This window comes from Pieris napi, chromosome 20, assembly GCF_905475465.1.
Source record: "Pieris napi chromosome 20, ilPieNapi1.2, whole genome shotgun sequence".
Classification (NCBI taxonomy): Eukaryota; Metazoa; Arthropoda; class Insecta; order Lepidoptera; family Pieridae; genus Pieris; species Pieris napi.
In genome coordinates, this window is record NC_062253.1 from 10,493,485 (window position 1) to 10,510,472 (window position 16,988).

At 32.6% G+C, this 16,988-nt stretch overlaps 1 protein-coding gene across 2 annotated transcripts in view; it reads right to left on the reverse strand.

Moving 5' to 3' along the window:
- The window catches only part of LOC125059655 (rho GTPase-activating protein conundrum), a 69,513-nt gene that overhangs the window by 18,591 nt on the left and 33,934 nt on the right, over nucleotides 1–16,988 (reverse strand). Inside the window, exons 1-2 of one of the 2 annotated variants that reach the window (XM_047664172.1) lie at nucleotides 6,567–7,089; nucleotides 283–521 (exon numbers count right to left, since the gene is read on the reverse strand). In XM_047664172.1, coding sequence (XP_047520128.1) covers nucleotides 283–521; nucleotides 6,567–6,615 — 288 coding nt within the window. In that variant the 5' untranslated portion in view covers nucleotides 6,616–7,089. Of the gene's footprint in view, nucleotides 1–282; nucleotides 522–6,566; nucleotides 7,090–16,988 lie in introns of those variants that run through there. The other variant, XM_047664171.1, reaches the window with a different exon arrangement.

Here is a 16,988-nt window from a genome sequence, read left to right on the forward strand (position 1 = left end):
TAACATTTGCTCGAACGGTGAAGGAAAACATCGTGAGGAAACCGACATGTCTTAGACCCAAAAAGTCGACGACGTGCGTCAGGCACTGGAGGCTGATCACCTACTTGTCTATTAGATTTAAAAATGATCACGAAACAGATTCAGAAATCTGAGGCCAAGACCTAAAGAGGTTGTAGCGCCACTGATTTATTTTTATTTATTACATCCAAATGACTCGTCTATTACGATTTAGATTAAGTATTTTCATATTTAATTTTAAATTTATTTATGTATACAACTCACCTCTAAATCACGGAAGACATCCCTTATATCAGGTTTCCTGGCGCGCGTCGCTGCCTTTTTTCGTCTAACAGTCCTATTCAGACGTCTGACTCTTCGTCTGACGGCGGCCGCTTGTTCCCGCGGCAAGGGTCGGACGGCCTCACCCAGCTGAGCCTCCGTCACCTCCAGGCCAGCCTGGAATGGCGCCGCGAGAGATCCTAGACCAGCTGCCTGGAGCCATTCCGTTTCTAATTCGCCTTCTGTTGAAGAAATAATTACGTTAATAAGGAATATAAATATGCAAGTACAGGCGTTTTTTTAGGTATGAACAGAGCTCACAATAGTATCGCAGATATTAGATTATTATGTACTTTCATGAAACCTATCAGACAGGTATTAATAAGTAGATTTTGATAATAAATTTTATTCGTAATTGTTTAGTATTAGTACAAATATGTCCATATATGTATTGATGTTTAAGTTTGGAATATAATTGTGGAATACAAGGGGCACAGTATAAGGCAATTTCTATTCACACTATTAAAAGATTGCGGTAAAAAGAAACCTTAAAACATAATAAACGACTCATTATAGTAAAATCGTGCCTCAAAAAACCTTTAGTAGGTACATTTAAAATTGTTAATGATTTAAAAATTGCACAGGAAACGAATCGTATATAAGTGTACTTCAATTATATACAATAATGATACACTTTTTACAGTATCCCACAAAAACCATTATAATATCGTCCTTCAGATGTTTTTCGGGTACATTTAGTTTTTCTAAATTATTATCTTATATTGTTAATCAAAAGTCAACCGTAACTTATGGCAATAAAGGTCCTAATTCTGTGCGAATAATACAGAGTTTTTTTGTTGATACAGTATCAAATCAGCACAAAGCAAAACATTTAACAAAAAATATGACATAGGTTAAGAAACTCGTGAAGTTGCTGGCTTATTATTAGATGATATTTCATTGTTAAATTTGAAACTCAATTAGATTTACGTAAAAAAATTTTTTATCGTGTAATTAAATTTACTTAAATACAGCAAGAACTTTAGTTTAATACTTTTTTTAATGAAACTTCTTTAACGAGAATTTATAACGTTATTTACATGGCCACTTTCCTGTTCTTTAATATACGTATGTGTACATATTTATTTCTATAATAGAGGACCCGGTGAACGTTGTATCATCTACATTTATTTGTGTCAAAAAGCAATACAATTTTTATTTCTAAAAAGACATCAAATATTTGCCAGCTGGGAAGAGTTTTTATTGGAGAAAACATTTGTCTTTGTAGTATTTTTTACAAATTATTTACGTTTCCCACCGTTAAAACCTTTCCTGGACTTCCACAAATATTTCAAGATCAAAATTATCCAAATCGGTCCAGCCATTCTCGAGTTATACTGAGACAACGAACAGCAACTTTTAATCTAACTGTAGTTTGTCAACTTAATTTAGACAGACTACTAAGTGATGACCACGACTGACATTAAACGACTGAAACGATAATGTTATAAAATCGCGTTATATCCGTAAATATTATTTTCCATTGTTTTACCCAAGTTAAGAGAAAACCTTATACGTAGTTATAAATATTCAGAATTGTTACTCTAAACATGCAAAGAGTTTATATTTTAAATTAAAATCAAATTCTCATTCCGCGTGCACCATTCGAATTTTATGTGATCTTAAGATGAGCTCATTCCAAATAACTGTTTCAAAGACCCACACTTCATAATTGTTAATAGTATGAAGCCGTTATCGAAATGGTCACCTAAATAAGGATGACAAAAAGTATAATAATTATATGATTTATCTAGGCTAGGCGGATGAGAGCATTATTTTAAGTTGTACAATTCTTTTGTTCTAAATTTTATCTTGAAGCTTAAAAACGTAGTACCGCCCACTTTGTACAGTATTGCGAATTTTTATCTATTCGTTTGTTTGTCAATTGGTATTTCTAATACGATATTATTGTTTTCGTTAATCGTGCTCGTGTAATTTCCTGATAAAACCTTTTTATTGAAATAAAATGAAGCTAAAAATAAGTTTGGTTGTACATGGGTATCGATGCCGCTATATGTTATGAATGTTATAGTAGGATAATTGTAATAGAGTTATTAAAATAATATAAATCTAAAATATTATGTTTTTCGACCATGTATTTGCGGGTTGTTCCCACGAGAATGTAAGTGCGTGCTCCTATTTCACCATGCCCACTGTTGATAGAGGACAAATCTTTTTTTTTTAATTTATTTTATTATTTAACTATTAATTACTTAAGATGTCACGATGGTTGCAACTCCTTACAAAAATTGTGTAAAACAAAAAACTGGGCGATTAAAAAGAGTGGCGGAGAGTTTATTGCTAGTTCTTCTCTTCCGTTCTACGCCCTTTATTTGAGAACTGGCAGTAAATGTTAAATTAGAAGCATTTAATGTATAATGTATATTTTTTTTGACGTTCATAAGTGTACATTGTGTTACCTATATGAATAAATGATTTTGAATTTGAATTCCATTGATCTTTAACTCGTTTTAATAAGGTTAAACAAAGGATATTGTGAAATTAAAACTGATCCGCCGGGTGTTTATTTAGGCCGTGACAAAGTAAAATATGTCTAGTTTTACCAGAAGCAGTAAATTTCAATTAATTATTGTCTAACAAGGATGCAGCAACGTTTCTAAATATACATTTTGAGTCAGCGGTTAACGCACGCTTAGTTTGGTTTATATTTAACTAAAGGGTTAAATGTTACTGGCGGTTATAGCTTTGTTCTGGCAAGTGTTTTATAGAATCATAAGTAACCAGATTGGTCATCATCAATGGTTATACAGCCCCTTGTGGGCCTTAGCCTCTAGCTTGCAATTTATTCTGTGAACCTCTATTGTTTCGAGGTCCTTGACAACTCCATCCCACCAACGCAGCCTCGGTCTACCGGGTTTTCTCTTGTCGGGTTGTAAGTTTAGTAAGGGGGGTTCTGTCATTCGCCATTCGATGCACATGTCCCAGCCACATGAGCCTGTTGCACTTTATTAATTGGAAGATGTTGGCGTCGTCAAGGATGTTATAAAACTAGATAGGTACTACACTAATACTTTCTAAACATGCTCCTGCTGCATGCTGCACCTATTCAAAAAAATGTACACCATGGCTATAAAACTATTTAATCACCTTCCTAGAAGTTATATATCACTGCCGTGTAATTCTTTCAAGGGTAAGGTGATTAAATTTTTAAAGGCAAAGTGCCCTTATAAAGGCTATAGCGTGGGCGAGTATTTGGACCATAAGTTTGACACCAATTATAAATAACTTAACTTAATATTATGACATTATGTTAATGTTCTTATTACATATATGACATTATAAAAATTGCTATGACATTTGCATGCTTATTTATATATGGCTGATTATTATATGACATTATAAAAATTAATATCACATTTGCGCCTATTTATATATGGCTGATTTTGTGGATTTTTATAATTAATCGATCTAATTGTACTACTATCTTGGCTAATAAACGATTTTTTATTATTAAACTGTGCTTAATTGTTTGACATCCTATAACCTATAGTCTTTGTGTTTGACATCCTATAGGGTCTGTGGCAAACATAATATCTCTCCCTACTCTATTCATACATATTGTTACGAAAATGTTTCTCGATTTTTATCAATATGTTTGGACCGTACTAAACGCCACCACCGTTAACTACTAAGCCATGGAGGCAATAAATTCGTATTACTAAAAACAGAAAATCGCTTCAGTATCGTCATTGCTACATGTATGAATAAATAATTTAATCGCATGTTTTAAGATAAAAAGCTGATACATACTAATAAATCATTATTTTTATTATAATTGTTAAACTCTCAAAAATGCTAACAAATTTTGAGATTAAATATTAACACAACGAATGGTTTAAAAAATACAAAATAAAATACATAATTAAGCGCTTCTCGGACAAGTTAATTTAACCTCGTGGTAAGGATTTTGTACGTCCGTCTATTTACACAAACTCTGTCACAATTGTGCAACTTCAGAAGGGGGCTTTATAGCATTGGTGACAAAAATTTCTAACTAATTAAAAATAAATGAAGAAAATACTTTATGTTCAAAGGTATGAGCGTCGCATTAGTTTGTTACAAGTAATCGTTATTTTTTAACAAATAACTTTAAAAATCCACTTTAATAGCAGTTTTTATCATGAGAATAACTATACCACTAGCAGTTCTCCGTCTCCTAAGTTCTCGAGGTGCAGACATCACGTACTTATCCCATCCTTCGTATGTTTGAAATCTTACTGCAGTTTCCGATTATGAAATTGACTCTAATCCATATATAGGGTAGAGCGGGGCTAGTTGAGCATAGGGGCAAGTTGGGCAATCGAAATATCTCGGAAACTATTCACCTTACGCGGGAGTATCAAATAGCGAAAAGAAGGAGTCGTAGGAGAGGTAATAATCGCACGATAGCTAGTGGCAGCTCGACGAGTGAGTGAAGTGTCACGGCGTTTTGTTTATTTTGTGACCAAAAAGTAAAAACATTGTTTATCGCAAGTTTTCGTCTGTCTTTGTCAAATGTTCTCTGTTTTCAATCAGGAGAGTGTTAATCTTTCAGAAGATTATTGTATTTTTGATTTGTAAATAGGTTTTGGGTCTAATTCTAGGCATTTATTTACAATCCTACTTTTCTTTTAAAATTCCGGGTTGGGGTAAGTTGAGCAACTAACTCTACGACTTAAACAACTGATGAGTAATGAATCTTTTATTTTTTGTTTGGATGCGGACTTACAAGAGGAAGACTACAAGATGTTCTTACACTACTGAATACTTAAATAATGCTGCAAAGGCTGTCCACGATGAGGGAAAAAGTGTGAATACCGCCGCTAAAGAATTCGGTATTGGTTGACTTTTAAATAAATTAAATGAAGGTGATGATTCATTTATGGGCTATACAACACCTAGGGAAGTATATCCTCTCTTACAAGAGAACTGTTGAAAAAATTCTTGCTACAAATGGCATTTTTCTCCAAAAGACGTCCGTCGCCTTGCCTAAGAGTGTGCTGAAATTCCACCAAGCTGAATTGCAAAAAAGATTTCCGGAAAAGAATGGTTGATGATGTTTTAAAAACAAAAAAAATCGTAGCTATCCATACAGAAACCAGAACCCACCAGCCTTGGTAATCTTTTTTAGAAATTATCGGAAGTAATGGATAGATACGGATGCTCATGTTTTGTTGATTCTAGTTTCGGTTAATTATACAAAGAAAACTTCTTTAAATTTTGTTGTTCTGTCAATAAAAGACTATAAATAAGAAGCTGACTGTCTAACACATATTTTATTTCATCTCAAGTTAACATAGAACCCATGGTTTGGCCTAGACATTCTTAGTGCTCAACTTGCCCCATACCCTTGCTCAACTTACCCCACCTATGGGGTACATTGAGCATACTTGACTTTCTGCATTTAAACATCTGTAGCTATTATATTGGACTTGTTACAAAAAAATACTATGGACAATTTTGTTAAGGGATAAATTACTAATCCATCAGGACACATAACAACTCATTGAGACTTATCATTGAGGAGCTATATCCAAGCAAGTGAAAAATTGCTCAACTAGCCCCGCCCTACCCTACTCTATACAGATCCCGTCAGATATTTACTTCTGAGAACTTAAAAGTATATGATCTAAGCATGAAGAATGTCTATCGCTTGATAGTTCAATTACATGGAGCCTCCACAACATTAAGCTGTTAACATTAACGAGCCTGACAGACAGACAGATTGCCTGCGCTATTAGACCACCTACGGACACTCAATTTGTAATACACTCACTGTACCAGTCTTCTTTTTCGGTCATCATTCCATAGATATTCATTTAATTTTCCGTAAGAACATTTTTGATTCACTCTTTCTGGAGTATACTTTCGCTTAGTTGGTTAATACGCCTACATTAAACCTAATGTTCATTTCCGTCAAATAATGAAGCACGTAAGACCAAAACAATAAGCAAAGAAACATAAAAGCCTTTGGAGAAAGAGTATCATTGATAATTTAAAAAAATATTGAAATATATTTTGTAGGAACGATCTTGCACTTTGTTTTATTAGAAATATTTAAAAAAAAGTTTAAAACACAAGTTTTTGCTTATCATTAAAAAACAGATAACAATATAATTTTATCTACACAAAGAACACAATAGGAGTTTGTTTTCAATGAAAATGAAAACAAATCATCCAAATAACCTGGTCGTCGATATAGATAATCATGTATTTATTGTACTCACCGACAACGTATTTGGCGTGAAATCGGCATAGTGCTCCCATAACACACATTTAGCTACAATATTATTGTCAATTGTCATTAGAATTCGATTCGCGTCGCGCCATTTTATAGTCTTTGGTAAAATTTGAAAAAGGAATTGTTGGCTGCGTTCCAAAAGCTCGATACGGCTATTTTAGTTGTAACATAAAAAAAAAACACAACTTGATGCACCTCTTAGCGCGATTAAGCAAAACTAACATACCACTATTAGATTACTAATATTTTCGTCATTAATGAATAATAGATAGGTGGGATGTTTTTGTATTTAGATCTAAGATAAGATAAGTGGGTGGGTTGAGTCAATAAAAATATTATTATTGCTAAGTAGAACGCGTGCCAATTCACTCATTTCGTTCACAAATCACATTTCGTTCTTGCACTATTCAAAACATTCACTCATATTTTTCTAGTTTTGTGTGATAAAATCTATTTCGTCGTTGGAGTTATGAGCTCTCCAGAGCATCGCGCTCCGATGTCCGTTCCAGACTGCGTACAAGCTTACAGTTTTCACTGAGTTTATTATGGACTTATATTTAGACTCGATCGAAAACTCAATATAATAAATAGTATTTCCGATACGTTTAACGCCCCCCTAAATCACAAAGTATTTATTAGAACCACGTTCTAGTTCTTAATTATGTAGGTTTTAATGGAGCATCATTTCAAATGTTACGTTTTAAATTTGGAAGACTAGGAGTAGTAGGGAATTGAATGTTATCCGTGTCAACGCACTGCAGCTGTCTAGACTAGCTATTTTTAATACATATGTAAATTATACAATTTTAACATATAGCATCTCTATTTTAAACAAAGCTATCCTCAAAATATGGGTTATATGAACCGCACAAGGCGTTATTTAATAATAATAATAAAAACTTTATATACGACAAAATGGTTGAGATAAAATTCATATATCGCTAGTCCCCACACTAGGGAGTCCCTGAGTTGTGGGTAACTAGAAAACAATTATTCCGTGGTACGTGTTTAAAACCATTTTGAACCTGAGCCTATTTAAAAAAATTATTTCATCATTAAAATGTTACCTTATTCTTAAGTAACATACGGTATTAGTTTTTTTAATCTAGCAAATTTTTCGTATATGATTGAACTAATAGATCTATAGATCTATAGACCTATAGACTAATAGACCTTCTGAATCTACCGGATTTATAATGGATATTGGAATTTAGAATGACATTGGCTAATCAAGGATCACCTCAAACTGAAAACGAAAACTGCCCGGATTTGACATTACCATTAATTTCATTCACTATCAAAGTTATGATGTAAACACTCCACTTCACCGACGTCATAATCATAAATATCACACATTCACGTGTCTTCATTCAACATCTTCGTTCTAATAATAACTCGTTCATTTTATTTTCAGTTATAGACTAATGGCTTGCCAAATGAGTGGGATAGGTAAAAATATTTGTCTTAGTAATTAGCGTGGTCTTTTAAAATTAAAATAAACCCTCCGTTGGAGAGAAACAAGAACATAAATAAAAATTTTTGCTAGACTTATGCATGAGTTTGAAAAATTATTTTTGTTTATTTTGTACGAAAACATTAAATTTAACAGTTGAATAAAAAAATAGTGGCGGAGAGTATATTGCCAGTTCTTCTCTTCCGTTCAAGGTCCCTGATTTGAGAACTGGCAGTAAATGTAAAATTAGAAGCATAATATATATATTTCTTTTTTGACGTTCCATAAGTGTACATTGTGTTACCTATATGAATAAATGATTTTGACTTTGACTTAATTATACTAATAGTAAACAAAATTTATATCTAAATATATAAGGCGCCGTCTAAGACAAGCAGTTGAGAAATTTATTCCGCATTTTTTATTACATTTAGAAAAAAGCCTTTGAACTATAAACATATACTATTATACAAGATCCATTATTACTTTGATTTGATATAACATACCGCTAAATATTTTTGTGTTGAAGGAGCCATGCGTTTTAACGTTCAATTTACAATCACAGTCTACAAAACATTGTTGCAGTATTAATCTGCTTTGATTCCGGGCGAAAAAATGCTTGATTATAAAATATGTTTACGTCGATAGGCATTTGCGCCCCTCGATATGGGACTTCAAACCGATACATATATATTTACTATAAATGGACGTGGAAGGTACAACGTCACACATTCTAAATATTAATGAATGAAACATCACGTGGAATCGATGTTTATATGTAGTGAGAGTATGGCGTCACTACTTGAAATCTATTTTGGTATCGGAACTAAATATATATTTACGTTAACTGATTATTTATTCGTAGTTATATATAGAAAGTATCATTGAGTGGTACCACTGTCAAAATATTGTTTACACGTCGAATTGGCGACCTCGTCTTTAGGTTATTTTTGAGGTATGAGTGTCGGCATACATTTGAGAGATTTTATACTTTACTAGCAGACCGGCCAAGCGTTGCTGTGGCTAAGGTTTTTGTTATATTACATAGTAGCAAACTATTCAAGGGAAACGGTAGGAGAACACCAGTCATGGGGACCACCATGCTTTTTTGGTGGTTATGCCATTAAATTGTAGCTTATGTGAAACGTTGGTACTTTCAACACAGCGCCATCTGTTAGAAATTGTGACTATCAAATAATAAACAAATATTTTGCAATAAAATAATATTGCGGGTATAAATTGAGATGTAAGATATCCTATCTTTTAAGTTGGATCAAACTACACACGGTGTGCAAATTTGATTGATATCGGTTCGGTAGTTTAGGAGTCCATAGCGGACAAACAACGTGACACGTAATTTATATATATTAAGATTATTACTTACATACGAGTGTAATCTGTAATATAGAAAACTAAGTCGGGTTCGTATGAATACTAATAAATCGTGAACAGCTGGAGTGATATTCATGTGTTTTATTAATCTCCGTCTAAATAGCACAATAACTATTAAAACGTTGGAAAATTGACGAAACAACAAATCCAATACAAAATGCAATCGTTTCGTTCCGTAACTGTCATACATTTAAATGTTCAGCCCGTCGATACAGTAAACTCTACCCTCCAATAATAGAAGGTGGTTTCGACTCGAAAAGATATATTCGTATAATGGCGTATTTTAGATTTTTTTATATGTCAAATAATGTCAGTGGTAAAAAAAACTTTAGAGGTGTCAAGGGACACCCGGATGGAACGAAATTACTTTCGATTAATTTATATGTTAATTGGTATCATAACGTCAGTATGATAGATTTACTCGACACAAATCTTACGACGAAAAAAAAAGCCAACATCACGAGGTGTTCCCAGGCGGTCACCCATCCAAGTACTGACCTCGTCCGACGTTGCTTAACTTCGGTGATCGGACGAGAACCGGTGTATTACAAAAGCAAATAGCAAAAAGTGTCGTGACAACTTTTCGTAAGAATTTTTTCCGTCTAGCCCCCCTTCACAACGCGCGATAAGGAACTTCGTTCCAATAAGTATTGAGATATATATTGGTTGGCAAATGTGTGCGTTCAGATACTTATTTCTTTTTGTGTTCATTTCTTAATAAAGTAGTGAACTTAATATTTGTTTTGCATTCATTATATTACGTTTATAAATGTTATATTTAATAAAAATGTTTAACGAATTATATAAAATTAACTCACCAATATGCGAAAGCTGGTCTCTGTCAATCCTAAACCGTAATATAACAACCATTCTCACAATTTATGACATAGGTCCACCCTATTCACTGCACTAAGCAAAACTAACCACGGATAAATGTAAGATAAGTACTCTAAACACAATTAGCTAATGAGTCAAATGTTTTGTAGATTAAAAGGGTTGTTTTTGTCCAAATAGTTCAAATACTTAAAGAATACCTGTTTACTAATGTCCTGCATGTAATAAATAAGTGATGATTATGAGCACATTTCGTCGGACAAATTTACATTATTACCGTTACAAATATATGGATCTGTTTCTGGCTATATCTGACCTAAAAGTTTTTTTGATGATTTTTATTTTTAAGTAGGTTTTTTTGTTTTTTTTTTATATAGGGGGCAAACGGGCAGGAGGCTAACCTGATGTTAAGTCATACCGCCGCCCATGGACACTCTCAATGCCAGAGGGCTCGCGAGTGCGTTGCCGGCCTTTTAAAAATTGGTACGCTCTTTCCTTGAAGGAACCTAAGTCGGTTCGGAAATACTTCAGTGGGCACCTGGTTCCAAAAAATGGTGGTGCGTTGCAAAAACTGCCTTGAAAAACGCTCAGTGGTGGAACGGCGGACGTCGAGGTGATGCAGTAATCAACCTACTGTGTCTAACATATCGTCGTTTAGGTCTAAGACATGACGTTCTTTGCGATGTCTGCAATCCGAACCAAATAGCACATATTTACGCATAACATTTGCAAATTTAAACAATTAGCTCACGGTTAAATGACGCTTAACCAAAAGGCCAACCTGGCTTAACCGTTTTTAATAAAAAAAATTAGGGAAATCTAAAAAATTCTAAACACATATTAAGTCTACAGTAACAGACAAAACTCTAATAGTTATACAATTGATTTTAAATATGTATTAACTTAAAAAAAAGTTTTTAATAATTAAGATTTATTATTCGTTTATTTAAGGCATAGATAATGATGTATGCTGTCAATGACAAGTGTAAATACAGATAAATAATACTCACTGATATAATACGGTGCTGGAGGAAATATCAACATTGTAAGGACTCATTAAAATCAGAAATAATCTATAAACAAGTATGACGGAAATTTGTAGACTGAGCGTTGCATTTATTTCTTTGCATTTAAATAAGAAATCTTATCGATGTATCAAAGATAACAGCTGTGAGGCGTAGCTTAGTAAAAATATGGTTTTAGGTCTTTGCTTGTCATTAGTATTGTGTGTTTTCTCCGAATAATCTTGTCTGAATTAAACAGAAATAGGTGTTATAATAATTAAATTGTAATTTTATATATAAAATTCTCGTGTCACAACGTTCGTTCCCATACTCCTCCGAAACGGCTCCACCGATTCTTATGAAGGTTTTTAAGCATATTCATTAGGTCTGAGAATCGGCTGCTATCTATCTTTCAAACTCCTAAGTGACAAGGGGTGTCCACCTCAAAAAAAATATTTTTTTTTATGATACAGCATACAAAAATACATACCACCCCAAATTTACACCCTTTTACGATAAACCCCTATTTTTTATTTGTTCATTAAAATCTTATGACTAGAACTCTCGAGGTTTATATAGAGAAATTTCACCGAAAAACCCTAAAAAGTTTTCATTCCAGAAAACCAAATAGTCTCGGGGGTAGCATAGCAAAATGTTCCATGTTCGTATGTACTAAAATAATAGGCTAAGTAAAATCACATTAAGGAGAAACGAAGTTCGCGGGGGCAGCTAGTATGACTATAAATATCATGTTCAGTTTAAAAAATCTCTTATAAAAATGTATGAAACACATTTCTCTATCTCTAAATGAATCTGTAAGATTTCTACATTCATAAAGACAGCTAGTGTTGTCATGTATAAATTTACATAACGCTGATAGATGACAGATTGAGCACAGATAAAGAACAATGATATTAACGTGTTCTCTTTACGACATCCTTGCTTGTCGATCACTGACTATTTTTAATACAGATAAGTTTATTTATAGAACGGGTATTTCCGTAAAAATACTTTATTTTTATTAAATTGAAAATTTTATCTCATTTAGTCAAAGTCTAAGTCAAAAATCATTTATTCATATAGGTAAAACAATGTACACTTATGAACGACAAAAAAGAAATAAACATTAAATTCTTTTAATTTTACATTAACTGCCAGTTCTCAAATCAAGTGCGTAGAATGGAAGAGAAGAACGGGCAATAAACTCTCCGCCTCTCTTTTTAATCGCCAAGTTTTTTGTTTTACACAACGTTTATAAGGAGCTGCAACCATTACACCATATTCCACATGACATCTTAAGTAATAAAATAAATTAAAAACAAAGATTTGTCCTCTATCAGCAGGATGCATGGTGAAATAGGAGCACGCACTTACTCGTGGGAACAACACGCAAATACATAGTCGAAATAACTAACATCACCGCATACACGAATTCAAGTACAAGTTTATAAACAAATGAAAGATTAAATAAGCTATTTATTTACACTTAACATAAGTTATCTTAAGCGTTTGGTTTGGTTATCCTATGTTACTTGGAAATAATTTAAAATTAGTAATAACAATTTCATACAAGTATTGAGAACAGACAAAATTTGTTTTAGTCACGTCTTAGAGTGAATGCACAAAACATTCAAATGTTATAACGAAAAAGATTGCCAACATATCTAAATAGGTATCTAGAATTGTGATGGTCCCCCAGTGTTGCCAAATAAAGCGACTCTTTCCTCTGCGTCGATTAGATATATTATGAGAACAATTGTAGGTACTGTAACGAAGATAAAAGAATTAATTGGCTAAGACCAAAATTAATGTTAATTAGTTCACACGGTCGCATTATTTAATGAGTATTATGTAAATGTCCATTTTCACGGCTCGTAACGTTTGGAAAAGGGCTGTTTTGAAGTTTGGGATAACTATAAAGTGATTTCATCAAACTCTGACCATAGCTGATTTTGAAGACACTTCTTTTACAGCTTGATTTCAATATAAATTTAATTAATAGAAAAACAATGTTGTACTAATTTTTATCAGCTGTCCCCGCGAACTTTAAGATACATACCAACATTTGGAAAATTATGCTATGCTACGCCATAGAGACTTTTCGAATTTCCGGCATAAAACCTAAGTTACTAAATAGCGTATTTTTCTCTCCATAAAAATTTTCCTCAGAAGGAATAAATATTTTTTTATTATAAACATTACTCAATTTGGTTCAACCGTTTCGAGTTTTGCACTTAGCAACATATTTTGATATTCATTTTTATTTATGTAAATTTAAAAGACCACATTACTGATAGTCAGTTTTGGTAATTTCAATTGTAACATAAAACACTGTACAAATCATAATATAAGAGAATTATAAACTAAACCATGCAAAACAATAAAAATTTAGTTTAAATACAGTGTATTGATACAAAATTTAAAAAATAAATATATCATATCCTAATATTAAAATTTTTATAATACATACAAATAACACGTCATCTACAATAGTTTAGGGTTATGTATATCGGCCCTACAGACTTGTAGCCTCGGCATCACCTAACATATAACTAGCAAAATCGCGGTTTACCACATGGTCATATGTCACTGCAAATACAAATCCTTAATAATAATAATAATAATAATAATTTATTTTTTGCAAGAATATGGTACAAAATGTTAAGGTGATACAATCATAAATCGTTCGCATATTCTGCCACACACGATGGCGCGCAAATTTGTCTTAAAGTATTTCACATTATTATTCAATGTCAATTATTCTTATACTATCTAGTCTATTATATTATATACATTATATCATTAGCTTTATATCAATTACGGTGTTTCATGCAAATAATCATTTATTGAATAGTACATTTTTTCTAAAAGTAATTCACTAAGTCGCTTTTTAAAGAATCTAGACGGAAGATCTTTTAATTCTTTTGGTAATTTATTGTAGACTTTAATTGCCATACAAAAGCTGTTTTTCCGAAACAGTTCCAGATTGATTTTTGGCACAGCCAATTTCATCCCATGTCTACTTTTTACTTCAACTTCTACATTCGACTTAAAAATATGTATGTTTCTGTGCACGAATAAGGATATCTCTAAAATATAAATACATGGAAGAGATAAAATTTTGAGCTTCTTAAATAAAGGTACGCAACTATCAAGACAGTTTGCTCCACAAATTGCTCTAATACATTTCTTTTGAGCCTTAAATACCCTATTTACTTCGACTGAATTTCCCCAAATTATAATTCCATATCTAAGTATAGATGAAACATATGCATGATAAGCAGCTAATACCGTAGCATGGTTAACAGTTTCCCTTAGTCGTTTTAACACAAAAACAAAACTGTCTATTTTGTTCTGTAATTTTTCAATATGTGCCTTCCAACTACAAAATTTATCTATCGTTATACCTAAAAATACACACTCGTTCATTATGTCTAGTTTATTGCTTTTATATTGTAAGTCTAATTGTGTTTTAGAGTTATATGTCTGAAAATGGATTATGTTAGTTTTGGTCATGTTTATTTGTAGATTATTGGAATTCATCCAGTTAATGGCGTCGTCTAGAGATTTAATTAAGTTGTTTTTTAAGTCTTGTTCGTTTTTACTTTTTATTATAAGTGTTGTGTCATCAGCAAATAGTATACAGTTCTGGTGTATAGCATCTGGAAGGTCATTTATGTATGTTAGAAAAAGTAGCGGGGCCAAAATACTGCCTTGAGGTGTTCCGTACTCATTTTTCTTAAAATTGGATCTATAGGTTTTTTGCTCTAATTTACAAATCTTTGTTATCTCCACATATTGCATTCTATTTTCAAGGTAACTTTTCACCCAGTTATAAGCATTACCTCTTATTCCGTAGCAATCTAATTTTTTTAAAAGTCTTTCATGACATAAAAAGTCAAAAGCCTTTGTCATATCTAGAAAGATACAACCTATAAGCATTTTATCATTTAAGCATTCAGTAATTTGTTTGACTAGGGAAAAGCACGCAAGGGTGGTAGAACAATTTTTTCTGAAACCAAATTGTTCTTTTTTTAAAATATCGTATGATAAAAGGAAATTCTCTATTTTATTATACTTATATACTTTATTCCTCTTATCTTAAAACTAACCATAACATTTTTGTAATGTTAACGCATGACGAATTGGTTAAGGTACTTGCTTACATTCCAATCGCGCTTACGGACGCTTCATATATTATTTTTAATCATTTAATTTTTTTAATATATTTAAAAAAAATAAACTACACTTTTGATCAATATCTAGTATGTATTAAATTTGTTTGAATTTTCTATTTGCCAATTTTTCATTACTACATATTATTATTACCTACATAAGGTTAAGAATATGGTAAATACTATATATTTGAGAGTTGGAAATAAATCAATTATATTAGGGTCGGTACGATACACATTGTCCACGTATTTCCGGTCGAAACAGCTCCAAAGACTATTTAACTTGATAACGATCGCCACTAATTTCCTTAACTTTTCTCCTAAATTGTATTTGTACCAGAGTTAGGCCGTACGTACTAGTAAGTACAGCGGTACCTAGTACTTGCTAAGCATAGTATGATGTTAACTATAGCTTAAACTGTAATAAAAAATTAGAAATAACAATACAATTATGTTTCACATTGGATTATGCCACTGCTTATTAAATATTTTTTACCATAATATGACAAGGAAAAGTACTGTCAGTCCTTTGTACGACTATTATGCGTAACCTACAGACATATTCAATGACCATATAAGTAATAAGCTATTGAATGGTTATAGAATGGAACGACGTCTACATATAAATGTAACTCGTGAACGTGATCTGACTTCCTGTCAGTATTAGTTGACAGTATTATTAGTTTGAACTAGACATATGTGTATGTATTTTAAAATGCACACAAAATCCACAGGAACTTATATTCATCAGATACATCGCAGATCAAAGCCCTTAAAAAGCCTGTTGCCGACAGTTTTTCTTTCATAGGCGCCCAAGTACAGATGCCGGCAAACATCTTGAACATTATTAAACAAGGGAGTGGGGGAAAGTTTGCGCAGCGCGGGACACAAACGTCAACTGATTTACCAATTACGCGATCGACAAGTTACTCACCCGCCGTCCCCCCTCCCTGTTATACCTAAAAATCGCTTCTGCACAGGCAAGGACTTTTGTTCAAGATGTTTGCCGGTATCTGTAAGAACGATGCAAGTTAGGGATGCTCGATGATCATCGATAGTGGAAGCAAAAACTTAGATGTTTTTACATCGATGTTGCTATACGAAAAATATCGTAACATCGATGTTAACTCACGACCAATGCAACTTACGAAACAAATTATGTCTTCTATGAACGCATCCACAAATCAGGCTTATTAAAACGCGTATTCATTCACTGCGCCCCGGTCGTTCTCTTCGTTTGTTCTTTGTAGTCTCGCTCGCTCTTTCTCTCTCACACTCTTTATCAACAAAGAAATAGATTAAAAGGTTCTTCTGTATCAAAATTACTTTACATTCAGTCCGTTGATAACAAATATCGAAATATGTAATTTTTTTTTTCTGTTTCTTAATAAATTTCGAACCATTTATTTTATTATTAATGCAAAAATCATCGATGTTATCCAACGTGGTTTGGTTTTCGATAAATATCGAACATCGATGTTGGGCTTTCGATTATGACATCGATGTCAATATCGATGTTTTTCTAATATCGATCATCCACTCTTCACTTA